Source organism: Macaca thibetana, chromosome X (genome assembly GCF_024542745.1).
Source record: "Macaca thibetana thibetana isolate TM-01 chromosome X, ASM2454274v1, whole genome shotgun sequence".
Lineage (NCBI taxonomy): Eukaryota > Metazoa > Chordata > Mammalia > Primates > Cercopithecidae > Macaca > Macaca thibetana.
The window spans coordinates 149,211,546-149,224,055 of NC_065598.1; the positions used below are offsets into that span (position 1 = coordinate 149,211,546).

Below are 12,510 nucleotides of genomic sequence, written 5' to 3' on the forward strand. Positions count from 1 at the left end.
CACAGAGCCCATAAGAGCCCATGACCTGGCCTTGGCCCCCATCAAGCTCCTTTACCTATCTAGGGTCCAGGTGAACTTCGTATACTTCCTCCCTCTGAAAACTCAGAGGTGCCACTCCCCATGCAGGGGACAGGAAGAGCAGGAATTGAACACCGGGATGCAGCGTGTGTGTCCCTGTTGCCACAGGTCTCACTAGAGGCCTCCTTCATCCTAGGACATCGGGCCCTGCTACCTGCAGGGCCCAGGGTGTGCGTTCTCACCCGTGCTGCAGGTAGAACACTCCTGCCTGGCCACTTCCAGGCCACTGGTTTGCTCTCCGCAAAGGACAAACGCCAGCACCACCTGGTCATTTTGTTCCCTGCTGGCCTCACCTCCTAGAACCGAGGCCACGAGTACAGGTCTTGCACCATAGTGTCTGGTCTTGCCACCTCCCTGGCACGACACATGCTGCACTGAGACACCCAGGGGCTGCTGCCCATGTGGGGAGCAGTGTAGGGGCTGAACAGCGGCCCCCAAATGCATGTCTCCTGGGAGTTCCCGATGTGACCTTATTTGGAAATAGGTGGTCTGCAGATATCATTACTTGAGTTAGAAGCAGGTCATACTGGAGTGGTGTCCTTACGAGGACACAGAAGAGGAGAAGCCGTATCATGGTGAGACCATGAGAAGACAGGCAGAGTGAGTGGAGTGAGGTGACCACCAGCCCAAGATGCCTGGTTCCCCAGGAGCTGGAGAGGACAGGAAGGACCCTCCCCTTGGGCCTCTGACGAGAGTGCTGGAACATGGACTCTGGCCTCCAGAACTGGGAAAATCAGCCTATGCTGAGAGCTGCCCGGTGTGTGGCACTTGGTTACGTGCCTTGGCAGCCCCCAAACTCGGGCCCTTCTGCCTGGAAGGGGCGGCCGGGCCGTAGCTGTGTATCACTGTGGACCATCCCATCCCCCTTGGACTCTGATATCAGTTACAAAACCCACCCTCTCTCCTTCCTAAATACTTCTGGGATCTGTGGACTGGCAGTGTTGCCGAAAACCATCTTGGGTGGGGCAGGGACATGGACAGTAAGAGTGGAAGGTGACCCCACGTCCTTGCACCTCAAGCCGGTCTCACAATGACAATATGCGTGGAGTGGAGGGGAACTCAAGAAGTGTCTCCGACACCAGGCATGGTCACGGCTGGACATGGGGTCAGAACGAGAGGTGAGGAGCCCAAGGTGGGGAGGCCACAGAGGAAGCACCCGGGTGACTCAGGGAGTGGGACGAGGAAATGGGTCCTCGGGGAAGCAAATGACAAGGGGACAGGAGGGGCTGTTTGCGGATTTAATGGCAGGGATTGAGGTTGGGAGGAGTCCCAGCTGCTGCTTCTGCTTTTCTTGTAACAGGGAGGCTGCCTATGGGTGGCACAGGGTGGCCACGGAGTGCAGAGTTGGTGGGACAGGGGACATCCAGGGGCTCAAGATGTTGCTGGTGACGAGGAATGTCAAGTGGCACTGAGGCTGGCAGGTTCTCACGTGGGCGCTCGTCCCTTTCCTCCCCCTCGTCCCTCCCTCCTGCCCCAGGCCCCACTCAGGAGTGAGCCCCAGTGACCGAGAAGCTCTGGGACAGACGAATGGGCACCCTCCTCCTTCCTTCTGTTGGGCTGGAGTGAGCGCAGGAGGTGGCTCAGCTCCTGGGCTCAGGCAGGGTCTGGAGGGGCCAGGATGGTCTCGAGTGCTTGGCAGCTGAGGAATGTAGCTGGGCTTGGGTAGTGGCAGCAGCGAGGGGCGGGCCAGGGTGGCTGAAGCCCAGGGCCAGGAATGTGCAGCTGAGGCCAATGGTCCCAGAGTCCTCCCGACTCAGGGTTGGGCGGCGGGAAGGAGGGTGGCCATGGCGAGGGTGGAGGTGGGTGCCCAGGGCTCAGAGCTTGTGGGGGTTCACCCACTTGTAGGTGCCCTCATACTGGAAACCCACTCTCTTCATCAGCTCATCTGCCTCCATGGGGCCTCGGCTAGAGAGTGACGGGTGGAGGAGAGGCATGAGGCAGCTCCGCCCTCAACCCGCCCCTGCCTGCTGGGCTCTGCCCCCAGACCCCACCCTTTCCTCACCTGCCATAAAGGTAGGGGATGGGCTTGGGCTTCTCCAGCTCGATCTGGTGTAGCAGTGGAGTGAAAATACGCCAGGCCTCCCGGAGCTCGTCGCTGAGGGTACATGGTATGGGGCTTGGGAGGCTGGCACACAGGGAAGGAGGGAGGGCAAAGGCCACCCCATTCCCCACAGGCACACAGGGGCCAGCAGCTGGGCCTCACCTGCGCACGAAGTGCATCTGGCTCCCGCAGAAGACGTCCAGGATGAGGCGCTCGTAGGCGTCAGGGAGCTTCACGTTCTGTGAGGGTGAGGGTGTCTCACTCATGTCACTGCCTGCCACCATGCTGAGTCCCCCGGGTCCAGGCCCCCCACCCTCCATGCTGCTCCTTCTCTGTGGGGCACCTTGTATCTGTTGCCGTAGGTCAGGTCCAGCTCCGACTCCTCGGGGTTGAAAAACATGCCTGGCTTCTTGGTCATCATCTTGGTGTACACAGCCTCATTGGGCTGCACGCGGATCACCAGCTCGTTGCGTTTGCACTGCTGGTGGAAGATGTCACCGGCCACATCATGGAACTGCAGCCTCACCTCAGCCTTGCGCTCGTTCAGGGCCTTGCCACAGCGCAGGATGAAGGGCACTCCTGCGTGGCAGAAAGGGCAGCCTCAGCACCAGCTCTCGGGGTGTGGACCAGGGCGTGAGTGTCTCAGTGGGAGCTCCAGTGCCCACACAGGCAAACGTGAAAGCAACTGTAGCAGGGTCCCGTGTCCCGCACGGCTGGCTCCCCTGCCCAGCAGCAAGCAGGTCTGACCCCAGCGAGGGGTGTCTCCCGAGGGCATGCCCAGTTCCGCCTTGCTGGGCCTTGAAGGCGTCACCTACCATCCCACCTTTCATTCTCCACATAGAGGACGACGGCTGCAAAAGTGGCGGTAGTGGACCCGTGGGGCACCGTGGGGTCGTCCAGGTACCCTTTGGTGGCCTCGCCCTCTCCATCGGGGTTCCCCACGTACTGGCCCAGGACCACATTGTTGGCCTGCACCTCTGAGATACATTTCAACACCTTGACCTGGGAGAAAGCCAGGGGAGAGAATGGGCCCCTTGGGTGTTAAGCTGGGGTGCAGGGATGACTCTGGCCACAGATGCGCAGCCCTCAGGGCAGAAGGCGGCCCCTGCTTGGCTCTGCTCACCTTGCCAGAGGCCCAGCTCAGGGCCCCTCCCTGAGGGCCCTCCAGGACCACCCTGGTCCATCTCAAGTCTATTCTGATGGACAAGTTGAGGCCCAGAGAGGCAACGGCCTTCCCTAGTCACACAGTGACTGTCAGACCTGGGACATGACAACTTGGGCTTCGTGACTGCCAGTCCAGGTCACCTCTGGGAGGCCAAGCTGTGCTCAGAGCTGGTGACTTCTCCGGGGTTGAGGACACTTGCTCTACATGCACACCCCTGCTCAGTGCCTTGTCACAGATGGGCCCGTGACGGGGCGTGGTCCTGGGGACTGGGGTACACCCCCCACCTTCTCATCACGGACGTCATCCGAGTTGGTGGAGGCGGGCTTCTCCATGGCCACCAGACACAGCATCTGCAGGAGGTGGTTCTGCATCACGTCCCTGGGGACAGAAGAGGCCGGGGCTCGCCTTAGCTCCCGGCCCTGTTCACCTGGTTCAAGGGCGTGGGGGCCCCAAACAAGGCTTCCTAGTGATAAGCTGCAAGACTCACTTCCTGGCCCCCCTTGTCTTCCAGGTCCCCTTAAATCAAGGAAGGACATGGTGATGCTGTCACTGAATCATGAAACCCTGGGGTGCTTGGCTGAGTTGGGGTCCAGCCCTTTCCAGCCCCGTCTGACAGCTCAGACACTCAGGTTTTGAACTGCATGGTGAGGAGAAGCTCCCCAAGACAGGGAAGGGCAGCCCTGCAGGGTTACTGGCTCTGCCACCCTGTGCCAGCCTCCCAGGAAAGGGGAAGAGCTCTCACCGGATGATCCCAAATTCATCGAAATAGCCCCCACGACCCTCAGTGCCAAAGGGCTCCTTGAAGGTGAGGATCACGCAGGCGATGTTGTCCCGGTTCCAGATGGGGCCGAAGATCCTGTTGGCAAATCTGCGGGGAGGGGCAAGGTGGAGGAACCGCCCTTGGTCCTCTGTGGTGCAAGGGCCACATGTGAGGGGTCACCCTTGTCCAAGTTCTGGAGGAATACGTCCTCGGGGAGGCAGTGGGCCAGGTGAGGCCCCTGAGCACCACCCCCACCCTGGTCCCCCAGCCAGGGCTTGGCCCCACCTCAGCACCATGAGGTTTTGCACCATCTCCTTGCCCAGGTAGTGGTCGATGCGGTAGATCTGGTCCTCGCGGAACAGGGAGGAGATGTGGTTGGACAGCCTGTCGGAGCTCTGCAGGTCCCTCCCGAAGGGCTTCTCCACAATGATGCGGTTCCAGCCTCTGCTGGGAGCCCGGAGCTGTGTTACCCCCTTGAACCCCTCTTCAGGGAGTGAGGGTCAGAGCTGCATCATTCAGGTGCCCTCCCAGGGGAGTAGGGGTCAGAAACTCCTCGCCTCCATGGCCACCTCCCCTGCCTTGTGTTCCCAGGTGACCCTCTGGCTCAACACCTTCTGGGAAGCCTTCCTACCCTGGGTGCCAGGGTGGTGTTGCTGGCATGCTGCTGGGGGCCCGTTCCCCTCCTGCCTCATGCTGGGTCCCCAGTGGGTCGGAGTAGCCTGAAGGCCCATAGGGGAGCAGAAGGAGGAGGCGTCCAAGGCATGGCTTCCTCATTGGTTTGAAAATGAGAAGAGGACCCTTGCTTTACTACCCCTGCATTCAAAGCCAGCCAGAAAACAAGAGCCTCTGCCTGGGTTGGGAAACCACCCAGCGTGGGCCATGCTGCACTCGCGGAGCGAGGCTGCCACCCTGCGGCCTGGCCGGGCCTTTGGGGAAGCAGAGCAGGCAGCTGGTGAGCGTTTCGTGGAGCGATGCTGCCACCTTGTGGTCCCAGTGGGGATGGCCCCGGCACCATGGATGCTGCAGGGGACAGACAGGCTGCCTAGATCCCCGGCCCCTGACACAATCGCGGTGGGGAGCACTGCCTGGGCCAGCCTGGGAGGCAGGAAGGGACGGCAAGGACAAGCCTTACATCTGGCTCATGCAGGACTCGTGAATGTTCTTGGTGACAGCCTCGTAGACGGTGGGGGGCAACGCCAGGTAGAAGAGGCGGTTGGCCTGTGACCCCAGGTGGAGGGCATTCATGTGGCTGTTGAGGCGCTGGTAGGAGGCTGCCTCATCGTACTGGCCAGCCACATAGGAGTTGCGGGCAAAGAAGTCCTCCAGCTTGAGCTTCTCCTCTGGGGTGGCCTGGGAGACACGGACGGACAGACAGAAACAGATGTCAACCCCTGTCTTGGAGTTCGTGTGTGTTGTCCCAGGGAAGTGGAGGGTCTTCCCTGGAGGCCCAGGGAGGGTGCCCTCAGAAGTCAGTGTCCCCATCCCACACTGGGTTCAGCCCCATCTCAGCAGCTCTGCACATCCAGAGAGAGGGAGGCCAAAGGAGGCAGCACAGACACTGTCCCAGGCTGGGACCCTTGTGCCTTAGGACACAGGCCAGATTTCAGGACATTTTGACCTGGGAGAAATACACTGGAGAAAGCTCTCTCTCCAAAATCATGACACCTAACTGTGATTGGCAGAGAAAACACAGCAGAGCACAACAGGATAGGACCCGTGAGTCCTGGTCATGGAGCTGGTAATGGGGGTCTCAAGGAAGTACAAGAGCGGGGGGGGGGGGGGGGGGCGGGGCAGGAGGCGAGGAGAGCATCCCGGGATGGGATGGGGGGAGGTACCCTGGTGGCCACCTGAAGCTGGCCATGCTGGGGGCTGGCAGAGAGGGCAGAACCAGGCCGGGGGAGGCCCTGAGGCCACTCACCTTGAAGAAGGGCTCACTCTGTTTGCGGATGTCAGCCACTGTGAGGCGGGAGCGGGCGTAGCCCACGATGAAGGTGTTTTCGGGCAGAAGGCCATCCCGGAACAGCCACCTGAGGGCAGAACAGCCGTAACCAGTGCGGGCAGGGCAGGACCAGGCCTGTCCCTGGCGGGCGGTCACAAGGGCAGTGGGGGGACACACTTACCAGACGGTGGGGTAGATCTTCTTCTTGGCCAGGTCACCCTGTGGCAGAGGGAATAGGTGTGTGGTTAGAAGTGGCTGGGGACACAACCTACATACATCATCCTCCACCCTTGGTGATCTGGGCACTACTCAGGATCACTACTGGGCCATAAGCATATCTGTCTTGCCTGATATACAGACAGAACAGCCCCGAGATTCAAGCCTGTGCCAGCTCTCCACCCCTGACCCAGAAGGCATAAACGCATCTCCTGTGTTCCAGAAGAAAGCCTGAAAATTCAATTCAGTAGAACTAAGGGACGACAGAAGTATCATGTAGCCAAATTTGTGAGATGTGACCTCAAATGCTTACATTAGCAAAAAAGAGTGGCTCAAAAATAAGGAGCTAAGCATTTCACTTAAGAAGTGAGAAAAAGGGCCAGGCGCAGTGGCTCACACAAATAATCCCAGCAGTTTGGGAGGCCGAGGTGGGTAGATCACCTGAAGTCAGGAGTTCAAGATCAGCCAATGTGGCAAAACCCCATCTCTATTAAAAATACAAAAATTAGCCAGGTGTGGTGGTGGGCACCTGCAATCCCAGTTACTCAGGAGGCTGAGGCAGGAGAATCACTTGAACCGGGAGGCGGAGGCTGCAGTAAGCTGAGATTGTGCCAGTGCACTTCAGCCTGGGTGACAACAGTGGGACTCCATCTCCAAAAATTAAAAAAAAAAAGGTGAGAAAAAGCATAGAATTGCAAGCCAAATTACAAGGAAGGAAATAATGACAAGTAAAATTAATAAAATGAAAAGCTAACCCAAAGAAAAGATGAACGAAGCCGCAAGTTGGTGTTTGAAAAAGACTAATAGAAACAGACAACCGTCTGGCATGGCTGCTTTTTTAAAAGGGCATAAACAACTGGTACAATAAGACAAAACCCCAGACAGGAAACAAGAGAGGGTTTTATGAATTTTATTCCTTGTCTGACAACCTAGATGAGATGGACAAATTTCTAGAAAAATCCAACCTACTAAAACAGACCAATGGGGCTGGGCACAGTGGCTCACGCCTATAATCCAGCACTTTGGGAGGCCAAGGCGGATCACCTGAGGTCAGGAGTTTGAGATCAGCCTGGCCAACTGGCAAAACCCCGTCTCTACTAAAACAGAAAAATCAGCCAGGTGTGGTGGCTAATAATCCCTGTAATAAATAAAGCCTGTAATCCCAGCTACTTGAGAGGCTGAGGCAGGAGAATTGCTTGAAACCCAGAGGTGGAGGGTGCAGTGAGCCGAGATTACACCACTGCACTCCAGCCTGGGCAAAAGAGCGAGATTCCATAAAAAAAGAAACAGGCTGGGCGCGGTGGCTCATACCTGTAATCCCAGCACTTTAGGAGGCCGAGGCGGGTGGATCATGAGGTCAAGAGATTGAGACCATCCTGGCCAACATGATGAAACCCCATCTCTACTAAAAATACAAAAATTAGCTGGGCAAGGTGGCGTATGCCTGTAATCCCAGCTACTCGGGAGGCTGAGGTAGAAGAATCACTTGAACCCGGGAGGTGGAGGTTGCAGTGAGCCATGATTGCACTACTGCACCTCAGCCTGGGCAACAAGAGTGAAACTCCGTCTCGAAAAACAAAAAAAAAAAAAAAAACAAGAAAACAACCAAACAGCCAGGCACGGTGGCTCACGCCTATAGTCCCAGCACTTTGGAAGGCTGAGGCGGACGGATCACTTGGGGTCAGGAGTTCGAGACCAGCCTGACTAACATGGAGAAACCCTGTCTCTACTAAAAATACAAAATTGGCTGGGCATGGTGGCCCATGCCTGTAATCCCAGCTACCCAGGAGGCTGAGGCAGGAGAATTGCTTGAACCTGGGAGATGGAGGTTGCGGTGAGACAAGATCAAGCCATTGCACTCCAGCCTGGGCTACAAGAACGAAACTCCATCTCAAACAAACAAAAAACAGAGCAATGGACCTGAGAGGGGACAATGGCCACAAATCTTCCTACATAAACCACCCCCTCGCATAGAGTGTTGCCAGTGGGTTCTACCAAAATGCAAGCACAAGAGAATTCCAGCCTGAAGCAAACTCTTCCTGCAGAAGGAAGAAAGGGGAACACTTCCCAAGCCACCTTATGGGGCCTACAGAGCTTTGGTATGGAAACCTGATGAGAAAGGCACATGGGAAAACTCACACGCCTCATTCACACACACATGCAGATGCAGAAATCCCACATGAAATATCAGCAGGCTGGGCACAGCTCACACACCCCAGCACTTTGGGATACCAAGGTGGGAGGATTGCTTGAACCCAGGAGTTTTTCTTTTTTGACCCCCCCTTTTTTTTTAAGACATGGCCTTACTCTGTCATCTAGGCTGGAGTGCAGTGGCACAATCTCAGTTCACTGCAACCTCTGCCTCCTGGGCTCAAGCAATCCTCCCAACTCAGCCTCTAGAGTAGCTGGGACTGAAAGGTACATGCCAAAACACCCAGGTAATTTTTTGTATTTTTTGTAGAGACAGGGTTTCCCCATGTTACCCAGGCTGGTCTTGAACTCTTGGGCTCAAGTGATCTGTCCGCCTCAGCCTCCCAAAGTGTTGGGAGTACAGGCATGAGCCACTGTGCCCCACTAAGCCTGTCTCTTTAAAAAAAAAGAAAGAAAACATCAGCAAACCAAATCCTGCAATGTTAAAAATGGTAACACATCACAACCAAGTTGGGTTTATTCTGTAAATAAAAAGTTTGTTTGATATTAACATAGGAAAAAAATCAATCATTGAAATTCACTGTATTAGGAGATTAAAAAAAAAACCTCTAAGAACTCTCTGCCTACTGCTATTTTGATTGTTTAAATCTAGCAATCTTGCTTAACCCAACAAATGTAGATAAAGTGTTTCAGAAATTACCTATTCATGATAAAACTCTTATCAGAGGAGGAATACAAGGGAACTTCATTAACTTGATAAAGGGCATCTATAAAATACGATTATGGCTGGGTGCGGTGGCTCACGCCTGTAATCGCAGCACTTTGGGAGGCCAAGGCAGGGCATTGCTTGAGGTCAGGAGTTTGAGATCAGCCTGACCAACGTGGTGGAACCCCATTTCTACTAAAAATACAAAACTTAGCTGGGCGTGGTGATGTACGCCTGTAATCCCAGCTATTCAGGAGGCTGAGACAGGAGAATCGCTTGAACCCAGGACGCAGAGGTTGGAGTGAGCCAACATCGCACCACTGTAGCCTGGGCAACAAAGCTAGACTTCGTCTCAAAAAACAAACAAACAAACAAAAAAACAAACAATAAAAACGCCCAAAACCATCATCCTTACAAATACTACAGGCATCACACTTATGGGAAATGTTGAAATATTAATAATTCCTTTAAGCAATCAGGAACAAGAAAAGTGCAGTAAGGCAAGAAAATGAAAACAGCTAAGGTTGAACTGTGAGGTGGTGCGGGTGCTCCCCGACAGTCTGCAAGCCTCTGATCAAGTGAAACACACACCTAGCATGTGACCTGGCCGTTCCACTCTAGGTAGTACCCAAGAGAAATGAAAGCGCAAGTCTACACAAAGACCTGCACACGAATGGTCACAGCAGCCTTAGTTCATAGTGGCCCCAAACTGGAAACATGTCAAACATTTGAATTAACACGTGACCCAGCAAACTGTGCATTCATACAATGGATACTACTCAGCAACACTGGGAAATCACAGCATCAGAGATGCAATCCTCTGTGAGCTCCCTCACATGGAGTTCTGGAATAGGCAAAACCAATCCATTGTGACAGAAATCAGATCAGCAGTTGCCTGGAGCAGGGGCAGACTGGTTGGGAATGGGTACCCAGGAACTTTCTGGGGAGATGACAATGGCCTTTATTGTGATGAGGGTGTAGAGCCAATTGTACAGTTAAGATTTGCGCACCAACAAAAGAGGGCGAGAAAACCAACAATGAAGCGGAGGGTGGGCAGTGGGTCAGAAATCACCCTTTGGGGGCCAGTGACTGTGAGGGCCCCAGGTGAGGGGGCTTCCTGGGTGCAGAGCATATTCTGTTTCTTGATCTAGGAGCAGTTTCTGTGGCTGTGCTGAGTTTGTGAAAAATCATCAACAAGCTAGATCTGCACCATTCGTGTTCTTCATGACATATATTTTCTTTTCTTTTTTTTTGAGATGGAGTCTCACTCTGCCGGCCAGGCTGGAGTGCGGTGGTGCCATCTCGGCTCGCTGAAATCTCCACCTCCTGGGTTCAAGTGATTCTCCTGTCTCAGCCTCCTGAGTAGCTGGGACTCCAGGCACCTGCCACCATACCCTGCTAATTTTTGCATTTTTACTAGAGATGGGGTTTCCCCATGTTGGCCAGGCTGGTCTCGAACTCCTGACCTTGTGATCCAGCTGCTGTGGCCGCCCAAAGTGTTGGGATTACAGGCGTGAGCCACCATGCCCGGCCCATGACATATATTTCATTAAAACACAGTAAAAACTAATAGTCTGGGCGTGGTGGCTCACGTCTGTAATCCCAGCACTTTGGGAGGCAGAGGAGGGTGGATCACCTGAGGTCACGAGTTCAAGACCAGCCTGGCAAACATGGTGAAATTCCATTTCTACTAAAATACAAACAATTATCCAGGTGTGGTGGTGCGCGCCTGTAGTCCCAGGTACTCGGGAGGCTGAGGCAGGGGAAGTGCTTGAACCACGGAGGTGGAGACTGCAGTGAGCCAAGATCACGCCACTGCATTCTAGCCTGGTGAAAGAACAAGACTCCATCTCAAACAAACAAAAATTAGCCAGGCGTAGTGGCAGGCACCTGGAATCCCAGCTACTCGGGAGGCTGAGGCAAGAGCATTGCTTGAATCCGGGAGACGGAGGTTGCTGTGAGCCCAGATCGCGCCACCAAACTCCAGCCTGGATGACAGCAAGACTCCATCTCATGAAAAAAGAAGACATGCCCTTCAAAGCGATCAGGCACTGCAACCATGGATGGGTCCATTTCTGCAAACCATTACAGAATGGGGGCCAAGCCACCAGGACAAATGCACCCGCCCAGAGCCAGGCGGTTAGGAAGCCACCAGAGGGCTTCCAGGAGGGAAACTGCTACGGTGTGGGTTCCTTGTGTGCTTGCACTCTTCAGGGGCCCTGCTCCGCTTCCGACCCTCCTCAGGTGAGCTCAGTGCCAGGACTGCAGCCACATGGACCTCTCACTGTTGCATCCTTCAAAGTCCAGCAGACGACCCCTCACCTTGGGGTAGGAGCTCCTCCACTCAGCTCCTCACAGCACCCTGCCATAAGCGGGGCTGGGGAGGGGAACACTGCCCATGTCACATCAACTCACGGTTGGCCCCACACACAGAAAGGACCAGCTTGCTGGGAACTGGACCCTGAAATAAACGGTAAGAACCACAGCCTGCAAATACCTCTAAGCCTCACCCAAAGCAGGTCATGTTTGCTCATGACCAAATTCCAGAAGATTGGGAGGCATCGGGACAGACTCCAGAAAGGTGCTGGTGGCAGAAAGGTGCTGAGTCACAGCAGCCCCACGCTCCAGGCTGTTTGTTTCTGCTGCTCCTTTTGGGATTAACTGCAGATTGAACCTGCTCACCTTGTTTCAGCTCAGCCCCTGCAACCGACTATCTGCTGGGCTCCAAGTCACCTGAGAGGCGAGGTGAGGTAAGTCGGAGGACAGCGGGGGTGGGGGAAGGCAGGCCGCTCCCTCCCATGGTTATGGGGAGCTAAGCTAAGCTAAGCTGAGCCGGACTGAGCTGCTCTCCTGAGGGCTCAGGGGTAGCCCTGCCCTCCCAGCTGGCTGCGACGCTCTAGTGGGATTTTCTGGAGGAACAAACACGAAAAAACATCGGGAAACCTGACAGCTTGGTCAGGGGTCTACTCGCACCACATGGGTGGGGGCAATTCAAGGGGTCCTTAGTGAAAAGCAGCTGGGAGCTTCTCCTCTTCCCCATGCCCTCCTCTCTCCTGAGGACCACAGCAAGGGAGGGATCTGCCCAAGGACACAAGGTGACTTAGCAGAAGCAAGACATGATGAAGATCTCCAGCTACCGATCTCTGGCTAGGCCAGGGCAAAGGGACCTGGGACATGACCTGTCTGTTTTATAAACCCAAATCGCTGCAGCCCTTGTCTTGGCATGAGTGTTTCATGGTAGAGTGCAATGCCTGCTGGAGGGCCAGCAAGGGTGGGCCATCCCATCCCCAAGGGTCACTGGGTTCAAGGACCTGCCCAGACTCCCTGGGTGGAGCCCTGGGCCTTGGCAGGGGCCCAGTTGGTTCCTGGCCACTGGGTCCAGAGAACCTGGGGGCTGCTGAGTTAGTTCAGCTGAAAAACCAAAAAAAGGGCCTCCCTCCTATACCCAGGGGAA

The 12,510-nt window shown here is 55.3% G+C and overlaps 1 protein-coding gene across 4 annotated transcripts in view; it reads right to left on the bottom strand.

Annotated features, from left to right (window-relative positions):
• Positions 1 to 1,302: 1,302 nt before the first annotated feature.
• Positions 1,303 to 12,510, bottom strand: part of G6PD (glucose-6-phosphate dehydrogenase) — an 82,499-nt gene continuing 71,291 nt past the window's right edge. For all 4 annotated transcript variants that reach the window (XM_050775437.1, XM_050775438.1, XM_050775439.1 and 1 more), the window contains 11 exons: positions 6,165 to 6,202; positions 5,963 to 6,071; positions 5,177 to 5,394; positions 4,330 to 4,488; positions 4,027 to 4,152; positions 3,569 to 3,662; positions 2,935 to 3,121; positions 2,463 to 2,698; positions 2,282 to 2,358; positions 2,081 to 2,173; positions 1,303 to 1,983 (listed from right to left, as the gene is read on the bottom strand). In XM_050775437.1, coding sequence (XP_050631394.1) covers positions 1,893 to 1,983; positions 2,081 to 2,173; positions 2,282 to 2,358; positions 2,463 to 2,698; positions 2,935 to 3,121; positions 3,569 to 3,662; positions 4,027 to 4,152; positions 4,330 to 4,488; positions 5,177 to 5,394; positions 5,963 to 6,071; positions 6,165 to 6,202 — 1,428 coding nt within the window. In that variant the 3' untranslated portion in view covers positions 1,303 to 1,892. The remainder of the gene's footprint in view (positions 1,984 to 2,080; positions 2,174 to 2,281; positions 2,359 to 2,462; positions 2,699 to 2,934; positions 3,122 to 3,568; positions 3,663 to 4,026; positions 4,153 to 4,329; positions 4,489 to 5,176; positions 5,395 to 5,962; positions 6,072 to 6,164; positions 6,203 to 12,510) is intronic.